We start from the raw sequence: 23,821 nt of genomic DNA on the forward strand, positions 1-23,821 counted from the left end.
TGAATAAAACTGCAAAGTTAAAATATTAAAGTGCCTGGATCTCTGCAGCTGCCTTCCTAATAAAAGTTTTTAAAAATACATAAAATCTCCTGACTGGAGAAATTCAAGCAGAAGTATTTAATAGTAACATGGCACCAAGTACTTAATAAGTACAGAACATTCTGTTTTTCCCCTTTAGCTTCAACTAGAAGGGTTTATAAGGTGCAGCTCCATTAAAAGTTTAAACTTTATAGACTTTCAATTTAGCATAAATTGCGCTATGACTGAAATTTATACACCTGTTAACTAAAACTAGAATGGCAATGAACACAAACCCTCACCACTCTGCAGAATAGTGTTTTTCAAAGAAGTATTTCATATTTTGTCACATCCTAATCAAACATTGATGCATGTTCTTGGGGTTTAACATGATAGACCAACACAAAGTGGTGCATCATCATTCAGAGATTTTCCATATGCTACTTCACTCTCGTTTTTCATATTCTTTAAAGAGTTTTTGAAGTTTTCTCCACCTTGTTTTGTTCTGTCACATAAAATCCTAATAAAATTCATTAAAGTTTGTGGTTGTAATGTGAAAAACCTCAAGTGTTAATACCTTTGCAGGGCACTCCATCATAAAAGCTCTTGAAATCTCATTTTCTTTGTGAAATGCTTTTGCATAGACTGAAACAAAGGGAAAACTACTTGCGCCGAGATTGGTAACTAAATCTAGTCAACTAAGACTTGTCTCCTTTTCTCTTTGCTCTCAAATGTTGAAGGAAAAATTAGTTGGGTAGCTTCAAGAATGGTTTCTTACTTGGTTTGTTTTTGGGTATTTAACAGATCTTAAAATTTCAAATCGGAAAGCTTCATTTGTTCTTTGGTACTTAACTTCATTTAGAAGTCATAAAAACCTCTTCAAACATGATAGAAAAACACAGGCTTTCAGAGATGATGTCATTTCCTGTTTTGTTCATCTTCATGTTGATGCACTACTAAGATTTTGTATTTCAGTTTTTGGAAATACTTAAAAATTTAAGTAAACTAAACAATTAAAATGTAAGACAACATAATGTCTTAAAAAGTGTTGTGAGAGGACAGTTTAAAAATTTAACTAATTAAAACATTTTATGTTCAGAAATAATTAGAACGCCACATTTATTCTCACCTAAAAGAAAAACAAAAAGCCAAAATTACACACAGGTGTACCAAGACAATATTTGCTGTAAGCCAAACAGCATTCTAAGAAAAGAAAAAAGCTAATTCATGCAAATCTAAGCATGAAGGAGGAAATGTCATGATCTGGGGATATTTTACGGCAGCAGAACTTTAACAGCTCAAAAATCTGGAGGCTGCAGCTTGGTATTTTACATTTCTCTTACACTGCACGGCTATGTTCCCTGCCGCTTTTGCTATTGGTTTCCCATTTCAAGGATGATTACTACAGTAAAACAAATCAGGGAATTGATCTCTTCGGTGTGATTGACCCGAGTTACTCATCGAGTTTCTTGTGCAAATGCCTGCCGGTGGAAGATAAGAGGGCAACGTTTGTAAAAGAAGACAGTAAAAATGCCCGCAGGTTGTTCAACAGGAGTAGACCACTGGGACTGCCCTCCAAACGGTAGGTGGAGGCTGCGCTCTCATCCGTTACTAAAAATATAAATGAGCAAGTCATTTGACTCAAACTGGCATAATCTAACTCATTTCTAACTCTGCTGTGGCAAATTGGACCCACGACTGAGCAACTTCCCCAATCGACGTTCCTAAAATTCAAATTAGCAGGGAAGCCCCTGCTTCCAGAGCTTGAAATTGCTTGCAGCGCCATGCCTAATCACTGAAAAGGAGGATGATCCAACAGAGAGTCTGATTTGCGTGGGAGCAGGAAATGTGGATCAACTTTTATGTGGAAACTGAGCTGGATATTCTTACTAAGCATCAAAGAAGGAAAAAAAAAAAGGGGGAGTAGGAACTGGAAGCAAAAGAATTTACTGCAGGGGCTTGATTGGAAATCCAGTAAGCAGCTTCATGTCAACCCCCCATTCTATAGTTCCTATAATGTCCTGGTGATGGGAGGAGGGGGCGTCTGCTGGAGGACGGCAGGATATGAGTGGACAAAGGTGAGGAGAATGTCTCCAACATAAGCCAACTTCAAAGGGCTACTTGATTTGGCCTTTGCTGATCATGGATTGATTGAAATTCATCCACTCCGAAACTCCAAATGATCAATGCCCGTCTTCTGCTTCGGGAAAAGCCTTTTCATGTTCGTTTCAGAGACACGATTAAAGAGATCTTCACCTTGGTGAGCAACAACGGCTACTTACCCTTCTGGACTGGATCTCGCTCACATACAGAGGCATCTGGAACTCGCCGACTCCCTCCAGGTGAAGGCCGTCCTGGTTCAGCTGCAGTTCGCCCATCCCGTCCTGAAACAACAATCAGTGACACTGGGATGGGCTGTGCTGATTGTACCGTTTTTGATTCAAACAATCACAGCTTTGTAGAAAGCAACTGCATTATGATCGAGAACGAACCAAGTGACACATTTTCATATTTTTAAAGCTTGACGCAAACATTTTCATGTTTTATTGTTGGCAGCTGTAGTAGTGATAACATTAATCCATAAACGTACAAGTGTTTAGCATAGCTGAAATCTGACCATTATTTTCTATTTTAAAAGAAAGATCAGGTAGTTGAGGTTGAAAATGTTAATTTTGAGAAGAAACTCTTCTTGTTGCACTCTCAATGCAACCAATGTAAAAATTGTTGCACTGTGAGGAAGAACAGCGATGTTTTTAGCAGGTTCAAGTATTTTTCTCGGGTTTAGCCTCTAACTCCTGGATCATCTTCAAACATGTCAACCAATTTTCTGTCATTTGAGGGTAATGGACCAAGTCTTCTTCCAGAACTTTGATTGGTGACACAATCAAATACAAACCCAAGTACAGTTGTTTGAACTGATGTTTAATTCTGGCTTCAAAATACTTCCAACTAAATCTCCATATCTCTTCCTTAAACCCTGCACGTCACTCCTATCATAGTGTATGATGGAAGATGTCCCACTTGTTACAGCAGCAGGATGTCAATCAGATTTTTCAGTGCAACTATGACTGGACAGTCTGTTTTGGGTTTTAATACGCTTATTAAAGTTAGACTGAAAAGCGGCAGATGATGATGAGGTAACGGAGAGCAGCAGAACTGCTCGTTAGGCAAAAGAAGACAATAACCAGAAATCTGCCACATTCAGACTGCAAACTTTCTGTCGTCATCCTTGATTGAGGCCTTAATTAGAAGTGTGAATGTTGGTCAATCCAGAAACTCCTGTCAAATATTTTTAATCCTGGGAAAGAAAGCAGCAGCAGTCTCCATGTTCAAGAGGTTTCCAGGTCTCATCTCAGGAAAGACGTTTTAGAATATTTAGAACCACCTTAATGGGCATTTTTCACGTCCTTAAATGATGTCAATTTTCTCCAGTTCTGCTCAAATTCGCCAATTTTGATTCACAGGCAAAAGGTCACAGTCTATAGATATTCTCGCAGTCTGGTTTTCTAGTTAGCACGGCTCATTAAGACTCAGTGTTCTCAGTTAACACGAACAGGAATGGGTTTTTTTGATTATTATTATTTTGAGGCCTAATTTAACAGCTGTCATTAAACTCATTTCAGTTTCGCTCACATTTTCAGATAAAATTCAAACAGATAAGCAAGAGTCTTTACACATGCAGCAACCGGATACTAGCATTACAGAAAGATAGTGGTGTAAAATGTTTCCCTTAATCCTGATTTCCTAATTTTTTTCCCCCACACATTTGAAAAAATGAAACCAATGTAAAAATTAAACACCCCAAGTAACCAAAAAAACCAAAAAAAAAAAAAAATGTATTTTTGGTTACTTGTGTTGTCTTTGATTAATTTTTACATTGGTTTCATTTTATTCTTAAAGGCGTTTATTAAGAGAGAAAAAAATTGAAACTTACAATTTTGACTCACTCATCTTAGCAGAATTGTTCCAGTTCAGCCACATTGGAAAGTTTTCAACCATGAACAGCCTTTTTAAGTTTACGCCACAGCATTGCAACAGGATTCAGATCAGAACTCTGATTAGGTCACTCAACTTGTTTTTCTGCTGCTATTAAGAAGTAGACATGCTATTGTGTTTTGGATCATTGTCCTGCTGCAGAATCCAAGTTAATTTCAGCTTGAGGTCTCGGACAGATGGCCGGACATTCTTCTTCAGGATTTTTAGTAGAGGACAGAAATCATGGTTCCATTCATCACAGCAAGACTTCCAGGTTCTGAACCAGTAAACCAACCCCAGACCCTCATATTTTTCTGAAATGCAGTTACTTTTTTCACCAGAGGTAATGGGACACATTCTAGAGAGTTTAACTTTTGTCTCGCCAGTTTAAAGACCGTTTTCTTAAACGTAGTGGGGATCGTCAAGAAGAGTTCTGGGAACATTGAGACGAGTCTTAATGTTTTTTTTTTGTTCCTCTGCAGTGGTTTTCATCCTGGAACCCTGCCATGCAGGCCATTTTTGCCCAGTCTTTTTTTTTAAGGTTTATAGACTGATAGAGTTTAATGACTTTCTTTCGCATTCATTCCAGAATTTGTTTGGATGTCAGAATGATGCCAAGCTTTAGAAGCTTTTGGCGTATTTCACTTTATCAGGCAGGTCCTACGACTGAGAACAGGTGTGGGAGTAATCAGGCCTGAAAGTGAACTCAGGTGTGATAAATCATGTTTTAACATTCAACCCATCACTCCTTTACACAGGTCAGTGCAAGTTTGGATTATTTTCCTCCCTTAATGACAAACATTTAAAAACTGCATTTTGCATTTATTCATGTCATCTTTGACTAACATTTGAATTGGCTTGATGTGCTGAAACACTAAAGTGTGACAAGCATGCAAAAAAATAAAAAAAATAAGGAAGGGGGCAAACATTTTTCACACCACTGTATACACAAAACCCATCCATAAAAGTTGCAAATTTTCAGCAACCCAGCTGTTCAGCTTATTCTGACAGATGAGGCAGACTTTTTCCTGTTCAGCTGAAAGGTTTACAAATAAATTGGCTCCATGCTGTTTTTTTTTAAACATCCAGTCAAAAGGGAAATAAAGCTGCAAAAATAGCAGAAGATAAATGTTACTTTTACATCACGTCAATTCAGGAAATTATTTTGGTCACAGATAATTCAGCTGAAATTGGACAAGATTACGTCCAGCCCCAGCACAATAAGCAAAGTGTTGAGAGGACAGCTTTTGTGAGGTTGTGTATGATGAGATTGGCCCTGAGGGATGTGCTGAAAGGGTACACAGAGCTGTCAGCAGAAATGGATAGAGACAGAAGAATATAGAAGCAGAGCAACAGCAGGGAGAGCTTTATCATATATGAGAGCAGGGAGTGAGGACAGACAGCAGAGCAGAAATCAAAGGAGTGCAGGAGGAGGGTTTGGGTCTTTGTATGTCAGCAGACAGATGCTAAAGTCACTGGAGAAGGGGAGGTGAAGCACTGGATGTGAATGATGCTCCATAGGCAGCATGGGAGTGAAAATAGGACATTGCTCAGAGAGGCGTTACAAAAGAAAAGAAATCTTTAAATTGTCAGGTTGAGAACAAAACTCTACCACACTCAAATGGACATTGTGGACTTTAAGAAATATGAATAAAACTGAATGTTTAAGAGACCGTTCCCAATTCATTTAGATTTAAGAAAAGAACAGATGGTAAATATTCATTTGAGTGCAGCCCTGGTTAGAAGTTTACAGGCTTTTATCATCATCACATAGGACTGTGATTTTAATTTTAAACATTAAATATTTTGAGGATTTTTAGAGTAGGACTGTACAACAATCAACCAATAAAACATTTATTGTGGATTTTCTCTCGTTCAAACATGTCAAAAGGGTAACGGCGCTTCAGAATATAACTTACCCCTTCAAACAATTTTTAAAATCAAATCTTTTATAAAATGCCAAAAATAACCAGAGGAAAAAAGAAAACTGGAGTTTTTAAATTTTTTTTGTTGTCGAGTGAAAAACATATTTAGGGCAACATGTCAGCATGTTGAAAAGTAATTGCTGGCTGTGCCGCCCCGAGAAGCAACAACTGCAGTCAAGCTTTTGTGATAATTGGCAATGAATTCATTATAACGCTGGAAAACAATGTTTCATTCCCACTACAATGTGAAATGCCCCAAATTAAAAAGAAATTCCTGTTCATAATCAAGAGTACATTCATCTCACCTTAATGTCCTTTGAGATAATTTTTATTATCAATTCATAAAGACAAAATTAATAAATGACAAGATGCAAGAATGAAACACGGGCTGCTCAAACTCTACAACACCTAAAAGAAGGAATTTGTTTTTTAATTTCTACCTTTATGGCATTAGGCCCACAGGGATCTGAAATGTTCACTGAAAAGGTATTTTCCTGTGCCATCAATCTCATGGCACAGATTGATGGCAATAGCAGAGGCAGTAGCATTGGTCAGGAAAAGTCCCTGCTGCCGTTGGGACATTGTTGACAAAATGGTTAATAGTGTGCATTGTCCCTGAAAATGTCACTGGAGCCCAGAGGAGCTGCTGGTTTTGGTTTCGTCTCAGATTAACAGTCTCCGTGTCAGCAGGTCCAGCTGCCAAGTGTTTTCAGCCCTTTATAAAACGAAGTTTGGCCAAAACCCAAAACATAATATGCAATGTTTAGAAACCTTTTTTAATGTGCTTTTAAAAATGCAGTTTCCCCACCTGGACTTTGTGATGAGGTTAAAGTGAGGAAGGAAACTGATATTTATTAATATACTTGGCACAAAGTATAACTTGTGTTTGGATATAATGGGAAAAAAAAATATATCCTCCTTAGAATTAACATTTCAGAATAATATGACCAATGTGACTGAGAGCTAGTATTAAAAACTCAAACTCTTGAGCACAGCACATCAAAAGTTAATTCAACGAGTGTCAGTTTACATCTTCACTGAAAAAACAAAACAGGTGAGCCAACTAAATGATCAAATCAAGTTTATCCAAGTTGATACATCAAGTTGACAGGTTAAAAGTTAAGTTTGACAAATTTAATTACATGTAACATTTCAACTTTTTTTTTTTTTTACATTGAAGCTCCATTCTCTTTTTTTAGTGTCATGTCTCAATTATGTTTTTTAAACTGTCCAAATGACGCCACTAGGACTGATTCACCCCTAAATATAATCACTGTAATAATTTTTAACACATATATTTTTTAAAAACTTAATCTTGATAATTACGTTGAATTTTATACAGTAGTAGATTATTGTGCCCAGGTGCAACAAAACTTACTTCTTAAATCTCCCACTGCAAGAAATCTTGTTCATCTCCTGTATTATGGAGCCAGATGTGGAAGAAAGGCATTTATTGGTTGAGCAGCAGAGTTGAATGTGTGGTTTCCCTTATGAAAGATTTCTCCTCCACTAGTGTCACATAACTTTAGGTGGAATCTCCCTCACTGTAAAAACAAAAGATCCTCATCATTGAAGTCAACCTCGATGCAGAAGATGCCTGTCTGAGCTTCTGCAACCTGCGGTAATGCCACTCCTGAAGAGTGCCGTTAATTAGGATATTTAACTGAAGAAAGACATATCTACAACTTAAACTTCAATCATCTAATTCAATGACGTTAGAGTCTATAATAATATAAGGTGTTGAGAATATTTAGGCAGTGTTTTCATGAACACAACCCAGATACTGACCTCTGGTGCTCAACCAAAAAATGTTTCTCTCCAAATGTCACACAGTTTAAGGGGCAATAAACTGGCTTTCCTGCTTTGTAATATTTATTGTTAATAACACAAATGTCCTTTGTGAAAAGCATACCAGCAACATTACTTAAAAAAAAAAAAAAATAGGTAATCACTGTGGAAAATTTGCTCATGAGGACAAATGGAAGGAAGACATTTGCAAGATATGTAAATATGTACATTAATGTAGGCATGATGGTAGTTAAAATGGCATTCACATTAACCACCATGACATTTTCCAGAATGTAGTTGCATTTGGTTCTGCTTTAACTAGTCGCTGGCTGCAAAACAGAAAAGTAAAATTCCGACAACTGAAAACTTCAACAGAACTCCTATGTAAAAAGAAACTCAATGCCGTCTGTGAGAAACGTTTGAAAATTACCCAATCAAAGCAAAAACTTTTCTCCAAAGGACATGCTGAACTCACCGTTGAAAAATTCATGACCTTAATAATCCAGACAGTGAGGGCCAGGTTTACTATCATGGTGACCAGGAGCAGCAGCAGGAAGAAATAGAGGCATCTCTTCCTCCAGCCGTACAGCCCCACTGGATATACGGCTTCACAGCCCGGACGCTGGAGGTGCAGGGACTGCGAGGCCAGGATAAACTGCTCCTGGGTAATCTAGAAAAGAAACACGCAGAGTAGCCTTTTGTTAGGTGGCTGTCAAGTACATGGTCACTCCTTGCAAAGGCAATCACATGTTGCAAGTGGTCATTACCTTCAAGCACCACCAAATTGGCTCCACACTGAGGAATGGCTGTTATTTTTTAAGTGGTGACACATCATAAAAAATAAAACGCACCAAAAAAAGTGAGGCCTGATTGTTAGCTGGTGGCTGCTGTAGCCTGAAATTTCATTAAATGGCTTCTGAGCTGTAACAAGCGACAGAATGAGAAATGTTTTTATTTTCATGGTAATCGGATTAGATTGGCACCTAAAAGGGAAACAAATCAAATGTTATAAAAGGAGAACCATTTTAGAAGAAAAGCTGCATCGTTTGTCAAAATTATTGATTACATGCACACTGAAGGGAATAAATTATTATTTTTTGATACAATTTTGCAATCAAAACTACATATTAATAAAGCACAATTAGTACAAGTCATAAAAGTCTGACCTTTGTATGAAGTTTGGCCACCATAAAAGAGGTCATTTGTATGGATTTAATAACCTGTCACAGCTTTGTTTTCTATGCTAATTGCTTGTTGACATTTTAACGTCTCAGTGCTTAAATAGCAAACAACACGTTACTCTGAATGACAGCTTCCTGCAGCTCACTTGTTTACTTCTCCACTCATGTTGAAATGTTTAGAAAGTTCCTGCCAATCAATGTCTCATGGGAAAATCTTTCAGTGGTAGAGTGGTAAGCTGGCTTTGTGAAGCTGATTGTTACCACTGGGAATGAGTACAGGTGGGAGATTCCTCGAAGACAGGCATCACATCAGAAGGTTCACAACAAATAATTGGCCAGTTTCTGATAACACACAAAAATCTAAAGTTTCAAAATAAGTTTTCAAAATGCTTTTAAATTTCGTACAATTTAAAGTCCTAGTGCAATGCTACAGGAAGCACTCGAGAAGGGCAGCTCCGTCCCTCCCCCACTCTTTGCTGGACACTGCTTTTCAGCTGGCTGAAAGAACTGCAGGCTTTCTACCTGAGCAGGTAGCAAATGATGAGCTTTTTATACTAAAGAGGTTTCTCTCTAAAAACTACAATGAAACTGCTGCTGTTAAATTTTACCCCATCTGCTGTAAGTATTTAGTCATTTATATTAAAGCTACTGTGGCATTACACCATTTGAAGGTTTTACTAGGGACCAAATCAGGATTCCTCAAATCCAGACCTTGGGAGACAATGTCCTGCAACTTTTAGATGTTTCTGCTTCAACACACTCGAGTTAAATAATGAGGTCATTGGAGATAAGAGGACATGACTGCATTCTGAGGAGGAGATTCATTTGATCATTTTGGACCAGGGACAAACTTGTAGATTTGTCCCTGGGAAGACACTCAAAGGGAAATTTGAGGATCCCTGGACTAAATTATTTAAGTTGTTGGCAGTATCTAATGTTAACACACGTAGCTTAAATTAAACATTGCAGTTTCCAGCCAAACCTCTGGCTCACAGAGCGTCCTTTCATCTTCCCCACTCAGCTCCTCCAGACTAGCGGCAGCAGCACTTAGCAAAGTGCTAAGTGCTGCTTACTCTCGTTGAACTGCGAGTCTACTGAGCTAATCATGAGCTACTTCTAGCCCATTGCTCTCGGTTTTAAATGGCATAATGACAAGCGCTGATGTGATGGAGAGTCAAATGGATCAGAAGCTTCTTAAAGACACAGGAGGTCCATTTCAAGGTATCAAATTGTGAAGTTTGTTTCTTTTACGTTTGATATATTGAGAGATTTAACTAAAAGGAGTTCCTTTCTTGTGCTATAAAACATTATGTACCTGGAAAATACAGAAACACCAACCAAAAAGCTGCCAACATTTCCAAATTCAAACATTAACTTCACTTGGTTCAGTCTTCCTGGTATCTGCCGAAATTGTCACTTTTGTCCCAGTGATATGCAAACATGCAATTAGGTCTTTATACACATTTTTGTCAAAATACTTTGATACTGTTGTATCAGAATAACTTCCCAGCATGTGCCCATATCAAAGATTAATGCCATTTTTCCTACATTAATCAAAACAATTCATACTGACCAATGAAAAACTGAAATGCCTGCAGACCACAGAAAAAAAAACGCTACAATAAAGCCAAGCTTTGAGATCACAGAAAGCGATGTCAATCAGAGTGAACCTTCTTAGGCAGAGACGAACAGTTGTTCTCTAGCAGATTGTGACCGTAGGCTGACTGTGTGAAAATCCTAATCACAGGGTGCAAGGTTGGTTGAGCTCTGAACTCTTCCACGCAGCTGTTGAAAGGATGAAAATTGGCCCCTTTTTAACTCTTTTCACAGAGAAGCTAAAAGAATCAGTATTTTAAAATCAGGGCAAAATGTCCAGCAGCAACTGAATGCTACTCATACACCCACAGGAGCTGAGATTAATCCATCATGCTGGTGAAAAATATTTTGATTGCTGACACACACATCTATAATTGACACACCTGTGCACAGCTTTTTCCCCTCCCGGATACCCTGGACACACAATTCATGCATAATTTCAAAGTCATGGCCCACATGCTTTTTTCACACTCAGCACGTCATTAGCATAAGACACTAATGGCTGGTATCATTAAATAGTAGGTTTTTTCTCTCAGGCAGTCATTAGTTGCCTCTCCAACTCCGCAAGCTGTCAATTCCCCCCCCCAAAGAAAGTCCAAGTTTATTAACAGAGATTCTTTAAGAATCAAGAGTTAATGTTTTATTTGCTGTAGTCCTCAGTCCATGTGAGGCTTGGATGCAATAAACCATCTGTTTTAGAAGTGAAAAACAAACAGCAGCCTCTGGAAGTATTGTTGCAACAAATCAATATATCTTGTGGGGGTGAGCAGTTGATGAATTTTAGTCATTATAAAACCAGAAACACAGAGAGGCTGATTTTGGAAAAAAATTGTGCAGGCAGTGCGTGGTGTAGTGGTTAAAGGTGGATGCCAGAAATAGGCAAACAGCCCTTGGGCTGCCCATCGTTTCATAGAAACAGATGCATTTTGACAAGTGTAAGATTCTTCACTATTCTGACCAACCAAGTGTGTTTCAATATAGAAGTAATAAAAAGAGAAAGGCAACATCTACTTAACACTGTCTCTGGGACACCAAGTTTAGTTAATGTTGTTGAAATGGATTTTTTTTTTCAATATATAAATTTCCAGAAGCTTTAAGATCTACAACAAAAAAAGAAAAACTGCATATAATCCTTAGCTTGTGTGTATTAATGGTACATTTGATCAGCAAAATAGGGTCAACCAATCCCAGTAGAATAAATCCCACTTCATTTTTAGCTTTTTTTAAAAGAAAAATAAAGTCACTGAACCAAAAATGCTCTGAAGTATTTCAGTGTTGCTGTATGCCAATGGGGAAAAAAGAAAAGGCGTTTGATAATTATTACCCTGTTTTCACTACATGCGTTTATTACCCGACACAAAACAGGAGGTTGAAATTTAACCACAAATATTTCACCCCTGATCAAACTCAGAAGACCGTCATAAACCTGTAGCCACTATGAACTTTAAGGGGCAACACAGGCTGTGGAATGAGTGTGTCATATCGCAAAGGAAAGACAGCTGCTGCCACAGCATGAGTCTGCAGGGAAAAAAAAAAATATCATCTTCTAGTGTCTGAAGAAATAAGGTGATCAGCAGAACCTAATGCAGATGTTAACATTTTAAGGATGGCACACAACACCGTTACTCGAACTTGAAGCAGTGAGTGTACTTGGACAACCTACCGCCATGAGAACTGCGATGCAGCACAAATCGGTTGGGTATCCCCTTGGGTGCATTTATTGTGGAATTTGATGCAGTAAGAGGTTTGACCGACTTGTGCACACCAAATGTGCAAAGTCTGTAGTTTTTAGCATGATGCATTAACACTTACTGCCTCATACTGACTTTATTGCAGTAGTTCACCAAGAGGTCAAACTCAGCACAACTTTCCTAGCGGCTTTGAAACAAGTTTTACATACTGTTGCTTGTACATATTTGTTTCTTCTGAGTGTTTTCTTGGCACAAATTTTAATTTCTACATTTGCAAAGAACCTGGCAATATTGTTTAATCTACCTTATTCCCAGCTGGCTAATTTTGATCCAACAATTCTGAGTTACCATGGGCTTCTTGACTGATTCAAGTAAAGCCCTTACTTGGCCTGTTAGCACTAGTTTGTCCAAAATGAAAAGGAAACCTGCTAAGACGAGGCTTGCTAAACTATGACATGTTCCAAGTTTCTAGTATAGCTTTATAAACTAATCCAAATTTAAACTCCTCTATAACTTTTTCCCTGCCGTGTTCCTTGGTCTTCGTGATGCTGATCATTCACAAATATTCTTCAACAAACCTGGAGGTCTTCAGACCAGCTGCATTTTCTAGAAGATTAAATTACAAACGGATGAACTCCGTTTAAAAATAAAGGTGACTTCTAAAAGGCATTTAATTGCATTTGATTTAATTTTGGTGCAGTGCGAAAGGTTGAATGCATATACGCACAATACAAGATTTATATATATATATAGCTGGACACACCAAACAAACCTATTCCACAGGCTTCATTCACTCTCTAAGAGGCCGTTTCTATGGATGAACACTTTCGGTCACATTTGGAAGTGGTGGCAGATGTCTCACAAATCGACGTTGCGATTTGGCAGCAAGTACAAATGATCCACATCACTGGCCTAGAAATGTCAGCGAGTCCAATTTAACCAGTGTTACAGTGAAGGGACAGGAGTATTATCAGAGGCACTAACACAAAGTCGCAAGGTTTAGCATCACAAAAGTCATGTTTTGCAGCCACAGTTCTTTGTAGGTGGAGTGTTGCTAAGAGTATCAGACAATTTCCAAACTTAAACATAATCTACAACATATTTAATGTGGATCTGATGCATATAGCTTTAAATCAATATTTTCGTCAGTTGACCAGCTGCTTAGATTCACTCACTGCATTGTTGCCAGGGGAAACTCAATCACTTGCAAATTTTGACAACCCACCATGCTTTGTGCAAGTGGAGTCTGTGATTTCTTACTCAGACTTTTAATGTATACATCAATCTGCCTCCAAAACGTTAGCTTTTCTTGATTCAATTATCTGTTATGAACCATCAGATACTTCATTATGTCAGACATTGCAGTCTATCCAGCAAGTGTAAGAGGTTTTCTACCCAAATGGTACTTACATTATGGTTGAGAAGTGCACCATATTTAAAGCATTAGTTTCCTTTACGTTTGAAGTGTAATATGCTAGACAGGTAATTATATTATACTTTGGATGTGAAGAAAATGCAATGCAAGCAAGCTGGACCAGTTAAAGTTCAGCTCAACAACAGTTGGGCACTTTAAGTTGGCAGCTACGATACAAATATCTGGAGGAATACACACACTGCATCATTTCTCTTTATGAAATCTTATGTAAAATCATTCACCACTTCAACAAAGCATCTAAAAAACATTTAAAGTTGTTAATCTATCTCATCAATAAGTCTTCTGTGACTTTACCAAGCCATGAGGAGCATAGCTGTAAAGCAGCAGGACCGACAATGGGCTTGCCTCATGGAGGTGACGTCGCTCCATCTCCACTCATTTCCTATGAACGTGTGTGATGAGGCCACATTCACTTGCCCTCGTCCAGCCAAGCTACTGGCAAAATTTGTGTGTGAAATTTTGAGCTGGTACACGTAGCTATACAAACACAGGCTAGTGAAACACAAGAAAGTTAAACTGTTCAACATTTGTCGCCACCACTACTACCGCCATCACGTCCCGTGTGTTGGTTCATCTCAAATGGTGGACAGTTTTTACTTTTCGTCATAGTATTCTTTGCAACGGACTGCTAAATTATGCTTGAAGTTTATGCAAGTCTTTTGTGTCAAAATAAGGAAGGTTAAAAATTTACTTGTAATCAGGCAGGAGCCAGGGAGTTATCCAGTCACCCTGTAAAGTCATTGGCTGTTTCCATGAGCCTCCAATGGCAACTGGACAGTATGTTTAAGTTATAATCTTGTCTAATATTCATACTGCACATTAGACACACTTTGTTGTAGGTTTTTATACATTTAATACTTTTCTTTTTTAGTATATTTGTATGAACCTATACATGTCTCATTGCTGCCGATACATCTGAATTGCCCCACTGTGGGACACTGAAGAATATATTTATTCTAATAACTGGTGATATTAACACAAAGATCAAAAGATTCATCTCAGGCAAGAAAAAAAAGCAATACTATAGAATAAGGAAATGGGTGTATAAAAAGCCATTTTACTGCACCCATTTTTAAATGTGGCATTTACCATCTTCACATCTGAAAATGTGCAAGTTTGCTATTGTTTAAACAGTTACAGCAGCTTTTGTATAACACAATTGCTGAAATAACTCTGCAGCTCCCAAAAAATATGCACACCATCATGAACAGATGGGTCAGAATCCACACAGATGATTTACCATCCACAGTCCTTGTTACACACGCTTTCTATTATTAGAAACCAAACACCTACACAGCAGCATGCTACTTTGAGGTGGAATAAGCCATAACATCTCTGCAGGTGATGCTGTGAAAGCATCCACATGGACTTGCTGCACAATCCAATCTTCGAAAACTGCCTCATTAATCCTATTCATGATTGAGCATTCCCATTTTGCTTCAGGGAAAGATTGTCAAGAGTTTTGACAATAAAAACTTGCACCTGCAACCAGCTAAAGCCACCGATGAGCCAGCAATTACCCAGCAGTCCCGTCACGCTGCCAGTGCACCTCATCTTCACCAATTATTGTCGAGGATGATGGTCCGCATGCCGCTTTGATCAAGCGATGACATACTGCAGAGGCAGCAGAATACAGCCAAGAAGACAAATAATGAAAGGAAATTAGGACGTTATTAATGTTTGATGATGTTAATCAGCAAAAAGGCCCACTTGCTCTCATGCGGCAGCGCCGCTGGACTCCCACAAGGCTGTCTCAGCTGGAGGCAAGAAAACATTTGAAGTGCACAAATGATTATGCACAACAAATGGACAATCATCCTCAAGATCTGCCAAAAAGGAAGTTGTTTGTTTAGAAATTCTGGTTGGGTTTTTAAAATTTTTTGACAGACTAATCAAAGCTACCCGATTGCAACCAACTGGAAGAGCCAATTACGTTGCTCAGTGCGCAACTCGTGCATCAATGTTACTTTTTTTCACATCTTGTTGATGTGACAAGCATGCTTGGAGAGGTTACCACTGTCAATACTCATCCATCTTACATGCGAAATCCAATTTTTCTCTTCCCCCCCCCTTTCCTTTTTCCCTCAGGCTCCTTCATCTCTGCTGGCGCGACAATCACTGAAGTTTGTCACAATGGCTTCATCGTTTGGCAGGCAGTGCCCTTTCTGGGTGGATGGCTGATTGATGGATAGAGGGACAGAAAGATGGCCGTCTGTGCACTTCTTTTGAGTCAAAGCAAGTTGGACCAGCAGAGATGAGTGATGTCCAATAAGTCCAGCACAACAAAAAGGTCGCAGCAGAAGGCCTGAAACCAATAAGACTGAACATCAGAAAGGTTTTTCCATCCAGACAGAACAATACTTCTGGCTTTTAAGAATAAGTCTCTGCACACACAAAAAGTCTGTTCTGTGCACCTCTGTGTATTAAAGTCAAGAGCTGTTAAGTCTCAGACACTTACAGCACTGACAGTTCCCTCTAGTGTGATGATTGCATAGGGGAGGAGAGACAAACTGCTGATGTAAACAGACAAACACTTTCCCACAGTAAACTCCTACTGCTCACTAATCCCCTTGGAAATCCTCAGGGAGGCCTGCAGGGCCACTTTTGGACAGCACGCACAGGGGTCATTTGCATTCATTGGCCAAATTCACAGCGGATGTGTAATACTGAACGCTGCATTGTCAAGGAAAGTAATGCAAGAGAGCCCTGTATTTTTTTTATTTCGGATGGGAATATTAAGTCCAACTTTTTTTTTTTTTTTTTTTTTTATTTCTTAAGTCATCTTCCTAGAGTCTAACAAGCCGCATGGTTCATAAAACAAGACGGGAGAGAAACTTGCAGACTTGTAGGCAAAGTGTTGGATCAGCTCTGGGCTGGTTTTTATCTGGGGTGATTTCCTGACTGATAAGCGTGAACCAGTGAGCCCAGAGCTGAGTGAGTGTGTGTCTGTGTGTGCTAGCTGGACCTGAGAGCTCAGTCAAACAGAGGCTCTGCTGTGTGGATTTTACACACAAGATATCTCTTTTCTTATTATTTTCCCTCCCTTTTCTTTGCACTGCAGCAGCATGGAGGATGGGATGCACATACTGTACCCAGAGGTTACTGCCTCCCCTCACTAGAGTGGAATGATAATGAGAAAGCATGCAGGCGGAATATTCATAGGCTGTCACATTACTGCGATTCTTGAAGAGGGGAGTGCATACACTATGGGGTGTGCTGCAAGAGAGAGATATGTGAGGAAGTCCAGGTAGGCTCCCTGAAATGTTTGGCCAGGCACCTTGATTACTATTAATTTTATTCCTGCCTGGAGGGAAGAGATGCAGACAATTGCTATTCATCTTTAATCAGATTAAAACTAAAATAATAATAATAAAAAAAAAGGTCCTGGCCGTACTGAAACAGAAGGTGCACCTGTTGCAAAAGACTAGTGAAAAACTGGAGTTTGTAACTCAAAGAAGTACATAAAATAAGGGATATAAGCATTACGGATATATTTAGAAATGAAAAGAAAATTTGCATACAATTTGAAAATTATGCTAAAGCAGTGACTTTGTAATTATGTGTAAATAAATGCAACAGATGAGTGTTATAAACAAAATGTATTCAAGTGAAAAAATGGCCATTTATCTTAAGACTTAGTAAAAAATAAATAAATCTTTGGAACATTTATTTTCAGTAAAAAAAATTTTTAAAAAATCCCACACACGTTTAAATAAAACACTAAGCTTTAACACCTTACCTTGAGGTTCTCTATATTGAGGGTTGCCGACTGCTCCATTTTCCGTCCTCATCTGTTTGTTACATATTTCCACAAAGTTGTTACAAACGAGATTTCAGTCCCGCCTCGCTCCCAAACAGCTGAGGAGAGCTCCGTTGTCTTACAGTAAGAGCTGTTTTCATTCTCAACTACGCGTCAGCCGCCAATTAAAGGTGGCTCGTTAATGGCTATCAGTGTTTAACGAGCTGCAGGTGTGCAGATTCAGGTGCTCACCTCGGTTATCCACTTTCCAGTCATTCTCTCCTCTTCAAAAACTCAGCCGCCAGTAAGCGTGACGTAATCACGCACAGCGTTTCCTCCACGGGATTTCAAAATAATCATCTAACGTGAGCTACATTTAACTAACTCGATCTAAAAACCACAAGGGTACCTAATTTTAGACCTGTTGCTATTCTTCTACAAAATAAATGCTTAAAATGTCTTTAAAATACATTTTGTGTGATTTACACCCATGAACATGAATACTGAACCATCAAAAAATAATGTAATACTTTTTTTTTTTTTTTTAGCTCAGGGAAAATGTTCACATACACTCCGGCATTCCTGGTTGTGGATTCTGCCTTAACTTTTCAAGGATTTATTTGGAGGAGTGATTGTAGAGCAAACATCTAGGGTTTTTTTAAGACAACTTGATGCATAACTTTGTATTTATTTTACAGTGTTAAAAATGCATACATACAAGCTCGAGTGTATACAAATTCTCCCACTAACAATTGGTTAATTGTGTCTTAGAACGTTTTATCTCATTTGTAACCATCATCAAGCTTCTTCCATTATTCTGTCTTAATATTTGATCACTTTATGGCAAGATTATTAGAGTTCATTTAAAATGTCTGGTTTTCTTTGCACAGATCTGACTTCTGAGAAGGTCCTTCCAACACCTCGTTCCTGCTTCATTCGAACTAAGCACACTTTTGATGACGGGGCTGTTGATGCATGCCCGCTTTTTAATCATCCAACTGTTTATTTCAGGTCAAGTTGAAGAAATTGAAAGTAGTTTTTCTTCTTCATTATTCCTTCCACTTTGTGCAATGGACCAACACAACTGACAGCCAGAAAACACCCAAAGCATAATGCTACCACCATGATGCTTGACAACTGGTGTTCTTGTCAATGTGGCCTGATAGCTCAATCTTTGTCTCATCCGAACATACAACTTCACTCGATTTTATTGTGAAGGCCCCGGCTTAGGTCATATCCGGATTAGCACGGTGAAATGTGTTTCGCTTCATCAAAGCATCATCGTGGCTCACTTCCAGCGGCTGCGGGTTGGAAACGCACACACGCATTTACACACCAAAAAGTCACAATAAAAAGTGTATTTACATAGCAAATAGTGCTGATTGCGCATTTTCATAAAAATTATAAAAGTGATGATTTATAAATTAGACTTATTTTTTCCCCTCATCTTTTGGGAAATGTCGCACCCTGCAGGAAACTCAGCCACACTCAACTGGGGAATGAAATAAAAATAAAGATATCTTAATAGATTGAGCTTTTTGTTTTACACTTACACGACCCTGAACGAATTGCGTATGATACAATATTTGGCTTTAAACATTTTTTTATAGATTGTTATATAATAGGAAAGTTGGTGGAATAACTCAAAAGTAAATAAAAACACATATTAATTAAACACGTGCAAATGGTCTACCACATTTACCGAGCAGTGGACTGATGTTTTATTTAATCTTGCTGGGCCATTTAGCTGATTAAAGTAGTAGTCATGGCATCCTGCTGCAAAGTGAGATCAGCATCTCCATAAAGCTCGTCAGAAGAAGGAAACATACAGTCATGGTAAAGGGCTGCTATGACTTTTTACACCAGTAGATGGCATGACTCCAAACCTCAACAATAACTAAACTCCCGAACCTAAGATATCTTTGGACCAAATTATTTGCTGCTTGACTTCTTTGTTTTGTTGCAAATGGCATTAACTTTGGACCGCTTATGTATTTTGAGGTGGTATTTTTTATTTTTTAAGGATTTGTTTTCCTTCAGTTTAGTATTTTAGGCTAAACACACTGTGTTGTCTCGGTATTTGCTGTGCAACCATCATTCACAACCCTGCTTTAAAGTATGTACTACCATTATAAGTTTTCACTTTTGTTACAATTAAAACGGAATGATTACTGCTTCCCACTTTAGACACAAACTACTCTTTTTTATTTATTAGAAATCTGGCACAAACTTTAGCAGTTTGTTTGTTTGTTCTTTCAAAAAGCACATAAGTAATATACATTACTAAAACATGGTATAATATAAGGGTCTGTGATGAAACTCCTTTGTCTGTCATAGCAGTTTGTTATGGAAGGAGCTCCAGTTCTCCATCAGCTTCCCACAACAGCTGTGTGGGATAGGAGACATTGCCCAACAATGATGTTATTTTAACCAAGCAAGTGTGTAGTCATACATAATATTTTATGTCTTTCTCATATTAAATATACATACAAAAAAAGATTATGTTATATAAGAACAAACACACAGAATTCTGCGAACCCTTATATTTTTTAGCAATGCCTTTTTTGGCAACACCCGCCTTGTGGCTGCCTGTTGGTCGTCTGTTATTCAACAGCCTTTTCTGTGATTATGTAGGTCATAACATGGCTCCAGCACAACATAACAGTATATAAAAAAATGTCATTGTTCTGATGTTATAATCTAATATTTTTTGACAGAGTGAACTGCAGGTTTTTTCATCTGTAAGCTGTACTAATCGAAATGGCCAGAAATATATCAAAATAAATATAACTACTCAGTATGCAGATATTCCATGCAGTATCGATTTATTTTTAATTAACTCACTGAAATTAATCTATATAATAATAATAATAATAATAATAATAATAATAATAATAATAATAATAATAATAATATAACCATGCACACACAATTTTACAATTGTCTTGTAGTAACGTTAGTAGGACGATAGAGGGCAGCATCAACCCTTCTAGGAATCATAATCGTTCCGTGCTCGACTTTTGAAGGATTAATAATCAACTGTCGACCAGCCAGTTCGCCGTCGCAAGGATGTCAGACTCGAAGCAAAATATTGCACCTAAAAGGTATTTATATGAACTGATTTTATCTACGCATAAGTGCTTATATACAGCGACTAATTTGATGATAATTTATGTCTGGGGAAAAAATATATATATATTAAATCATATAAATTCACAAATGATTCGCGGAACCTTTATTGTAAGGATGTAACGGTGATGTATTTCTCTTTAGAGTTGTGTTTACCGACCACATTGATGGCTTATTAGATTTTCTTTTCTTGTACGAACTGTGTTTTAGTGCTAAAATAGCAGCTGGGGCTGTTGTGTGCGTCGAGAGTGAAATAAGAGGAGATGTTACCATTGGTGAGCCTTTTTATTTTGACACATTGTTTCGTGTGTACTCCAATCATCACAGTTGTACCAAAATGTATTTTTTTTTGCTCTCTCAGGAGCTAGAACAGTCGTCCACCCAAAAGCTCGGATCATAGCCGAGGCAGGGCCTATTATAATTGGGGAGGGTAATCTAATAGAGGAGCAGGCTCTTATCATTAACAGGTAGGTGTATATGTGTGTGAATGTGTTTTAAATTTTAATCTTTAATTCCTTCAAGGGTTTTAATCTGTGTTGTCTCCGTAGTTATCCTGAGAATATAATGCCAGACTCGGAGGGAGTTGAGCCTAAAACGATGATCATTGGGACCAATAATGTGTTTGAAGTGGGTTGCGGTATCCTTTACACTTCCTGTATTGCTAATCTTTAATGAATATATCACGCATATGTTAGTGACCCAATTAATTGTGCAGTAATAACCCCAAAAAAAAGCCTTTTCAGCTGCTGCAAATAAAGAAATAGTCCACCAGGGGTCTCCAGAGAGCAAACAAGTGTATATTTGTTTATGTGTCCTTTTTGAAATCCTTCACTCTGTCTCAGTATCCCAGGCTTTGAAAATTGGAGATAACAATGTGATTGAGTCCAAGGGTGAGTATTGTGTTCATATTGTTTTGTCAAGGCCTGCAAATCAACCGTAGCTAAAACTCATCCAGTGCTTTGAAGAGGATTCACATCCCTTTAGACCTCTTCACATTTTGTTACTCTACGACAAATGTCATAGTTTCAGGTGATAGATCAACACAAAGCAGTGCAGTGTTGTGAAGCGGAAAAAAAAAAATTACATTTAGCATCAAATCTAAATCTGCGGTATGCATTTAAAGCCTCTTCTATTAGGCAACAGTAAATAAAACTTGGCCTTTTTGCAAGGGAGAAAAGAAGAAGGACAAGAAAGCTCCCCTGTGCTGTTTGGTCCATGCCTTGTAAGAGATACAGCAAATATAGAGAAGAAGGGCAGTTGTCCAAGATTGAACTTTTTAGGCCGTTCCAAATTTGAGTCTGTAGCTTAGCAGCTACAAAAGTTGCTCAATAACAGACATGCGAGTTCCCTCTGGAATGTGATGGTGTAAAAAAAAAAAAAGAAAAACAAACCCTGACAGATACAGAGAAGAAAAACAATTTACTATAAAATATTTGACAGGATGCTTGAATAGACATGACGTTTGTGTAGGAAGGTAAAAAATGTGTGTGCATAAATTCTGCAAATTTAAGTTTTAAGCTGCTTCCTTCGTTCATTCTATTTGCTTCCAAGACTTACCTGTTCTCTTTCAACATTTTTCTTTCTTTTTTTTTTTTGCCACATATTTAATGTCCGGCACTCATTAGTGATCATGAGCGGGACCGTCCTAAATAAATCACACACAGAACATAAAGATTATCTGAAAGTTATGTCTTGAAGAGAATCCTGTAAAAACCTGACACTATACTTGGCCGCTTTAAAACACTATAAAAAAAAAAATCTCAAGACACAGTTCCACACATTTAATTAGCCAGTACAGCAAAATTTTAATTATAATAAATGGACGAGACTAATTATCTTGCTTTCTATTGCTTCTCTGGAGACGCTTTTTCCATTTTTTTGTTATTTAATCACAGCTGATGTGGGGAGAAACGTGATACTGACCAGCGGCTGCATCGTCGGCGCGTGCTGCCAGGTGAACACGTGCGAAGTCGTGCCCGAGAACACGGTAGTTTACGGCTCAAGCTGCATCAGGCGCGTGCAGAGCGAAAAGCCGCAGGTCTGTACCCCTTCAGTTTCAGGCAGAGGAAGGCCTTGTTGGCTTTGCCCTGAAAACAGTAATCGTTTCATTTTACAGCCACAGACCCTACAGCTCGACTTCCTCATGAAGATCCTTCCCAACTATCACCACTTGAAGAAAACGGTGAAAGGAAGCGGCACGCCTTTAAGAAACTGACTCGAGAATGGTGTCAAAAGAAATCACTCGCAGCTGCAGTCACTCGGGATCGTTAGTAAGATCTGAAAACACAGAGACACTTTAATTTCACACTTTATGCACTTTTCTTTCATCTAAGTGTGTTGCTTTGCCTCTGTCACCAAAAAATAACCAAACCACACCTCTGCCTCTTTTACTTTTAGATTAATGTTTAAATTTTTTTTTCTTTAATTTTTGAAAGTATTTGCACTCGAAGTCATAACTGTGCAAAGAAAGTCATTATTGAAGAACTGAAAAACATTCCAATAAATACTCAACGTGAGATTACAAATGTTGTACGGCCTATGCTTTATCACCACAAGATGGCAGTGTTGAGCAGCAGTCTTTATCCTTTCTGCTTCTTAAGATCTTTCGCTTCATCTGGTGATGCGTCGTATCAAACTGAATATGTGGGTATTTTTAATGCCACTAAATATAGACTATGGGTGTTTTTTTGTTTTGTTTTGTTTTTTTTTTTTAGCTAAAAAAGATCCCTATCTGAAGTTCTCATCCACAAATAGTTTCTGCAGCTGACACAAAGAGCTGCTTTATATTTGATCAGGAGCATTTACTGTGTAACAGCGATGCCCCCTTTTGTGGATTTGATGGCAGTTTGTCCCCCTCCAAATTGGTGCTGTGGGAGTTCTGCACGGCTTTTCTTTTTATATATATATATATATAATTGACACGGGCGTGGTTGTGACTTGCATTTTTGAGTTAAGCTCCCTGGGGTGGTGCTCCCATCTGTACCACACACTCGCCCATTTGGACGAGGATGGATGCTCGAAGGAAAGCAGCGTGTCACCGTCTGCAACACCTGACAGGAAAGGTTCGAATGTCAGAGTTTCCAGGGGCTCAAGAAAAACAAAGGTTTTTAAGGGGCATCGTGTCGTGCTCAGTGAGCAGAGCGCTCCACAGTACAGCAGTCCCCCCCTCCCTCTGTCGGAGACCCACAGCTGGTGTCGCTCTCTGCCAATACTCATTTGGACATGTCACTGTGGAGTCCCACGAGGAGCGCGCACCAACCGGGAGCTAATTATTTCTGCGGAGGAGTGCAGCCGGGGCCACATCTAGGCTCCTCATCGTTTTAATTTGGAATGAGGGTGGCAAG

At 38.4% G+C, this 23,821-nt stretch overlaps 2 protein-coding genes across 4 annotated transcripts in view; one reads left to right on the forward strand and one right to left on the reverse strand.

Annotated features, from left to right (window-relative positions):
• sgcz (sarcoglycan zeta) overlaps nucleotides 1–17,635 on the reverse strand; it is a 36,749-nt gene extending 19,114 nt beyond the window's left edge. The window contains exons 1-4 of one of the 3 annotated variants that reach the window (XM_015036233.1): nucleotides 17,349–17,633; nucleotides 8,474–8,689; nucleotides 8,182–8,376; nucleotides 2,301–2,402 (exon numbers count right to left, since the gene is read on the reverse strand). In XM_015036233.1, coding sequence (XP_014891719.1) covers nucleotides 2,301–2,402; nucleotides 8,182–8,238 — 159 coding nt within the window. In that variant the 5' untranslated portion in view covers nucleotides 8,239–8,376; nucleotides 8,474–8,689; nucleotides 17,349–17,633. Of the gene's footprint in view, nucleotides 1–2,300; nucleotides 2,403–8,181; nucleotides 8,377–8,473; nucleotides 8,690–15,648; nucleotides 15,915–17,348 lie in introns of all 3 variants that reach the window. The other 2 variants (XM_015036234.1, XM_015036232.1) reach the window with 2 other exon arrangements.
• A 2,679-nt stretch (nucleotides 17,636–20,314) lies between these two features.
• dctn6 (dynactin subunit 6) lies at nucleotides 20,315–23,002 on the forward strand. The gene is made up of 7 exons (XM_015036236.1): nucleotides 20,315–20,452; nucleotides 20,688–20,752; nucleotides 20,839–20,944; nucleotides 21,026–21,114; nucleotides 21,320–21,367; nucleotides 22,373–22,515; nucleotides 22,594–23,002. The coding sequence occupies exons 1-7, from the start codon at nucleotides 20,418–20,420 to the stop codon at nucleotides 22,690–22,692; spliced, it is 585 nt and encodes a 194-aa protein (XP_014891722.1). The 5' UTR covers nucleotides 20,315–20,417; the 3' UTR covers nucleotides 22,693–23,002.
• Nucleotides 23,003–23,821: the final 819 nt, after the last annotated feature.

The sequence above is a fragment of the Poecilia latipinna genome, unplaced genomic scaffold, assembly GCF_001443285.1.
Source record: "Poecilia latipinna isolate Pla-1442-1.1 unplaced genomic scaffold, P_latipinna-1.0 Scaffold361, whole genome shotgun sequence".
NCBI classification, from domain to species: Eukaryota; Metazoa; Chordata; class Actinopteri; order Cyprinodontiformes; family Poeciliidae; genus Poecilia; species Poecilia latipinna.

Coding starts and splice junctions, on each gene's coding strand:
- dctn6 (XM_015036236.1), top strand. CDS start 20,418: ATGTCAGACTCGAAGCAAAATATTGCACCTAAAAG. Junction 20,753..20,838: donor AAGAGGAGATGTTACCATTG/GTGAGCCTTTTT, acceptor TTGCTCTCTCAG/GAGCTAGAACAGTCGTCCAC. Junction 21,115..21,319: donor TGTGTTTGAAGTGGGTTGCG/GTATCCTTTACA, acceptor ACTCTGTCTCAG/TATCCCAGGCTTTGAAAATT.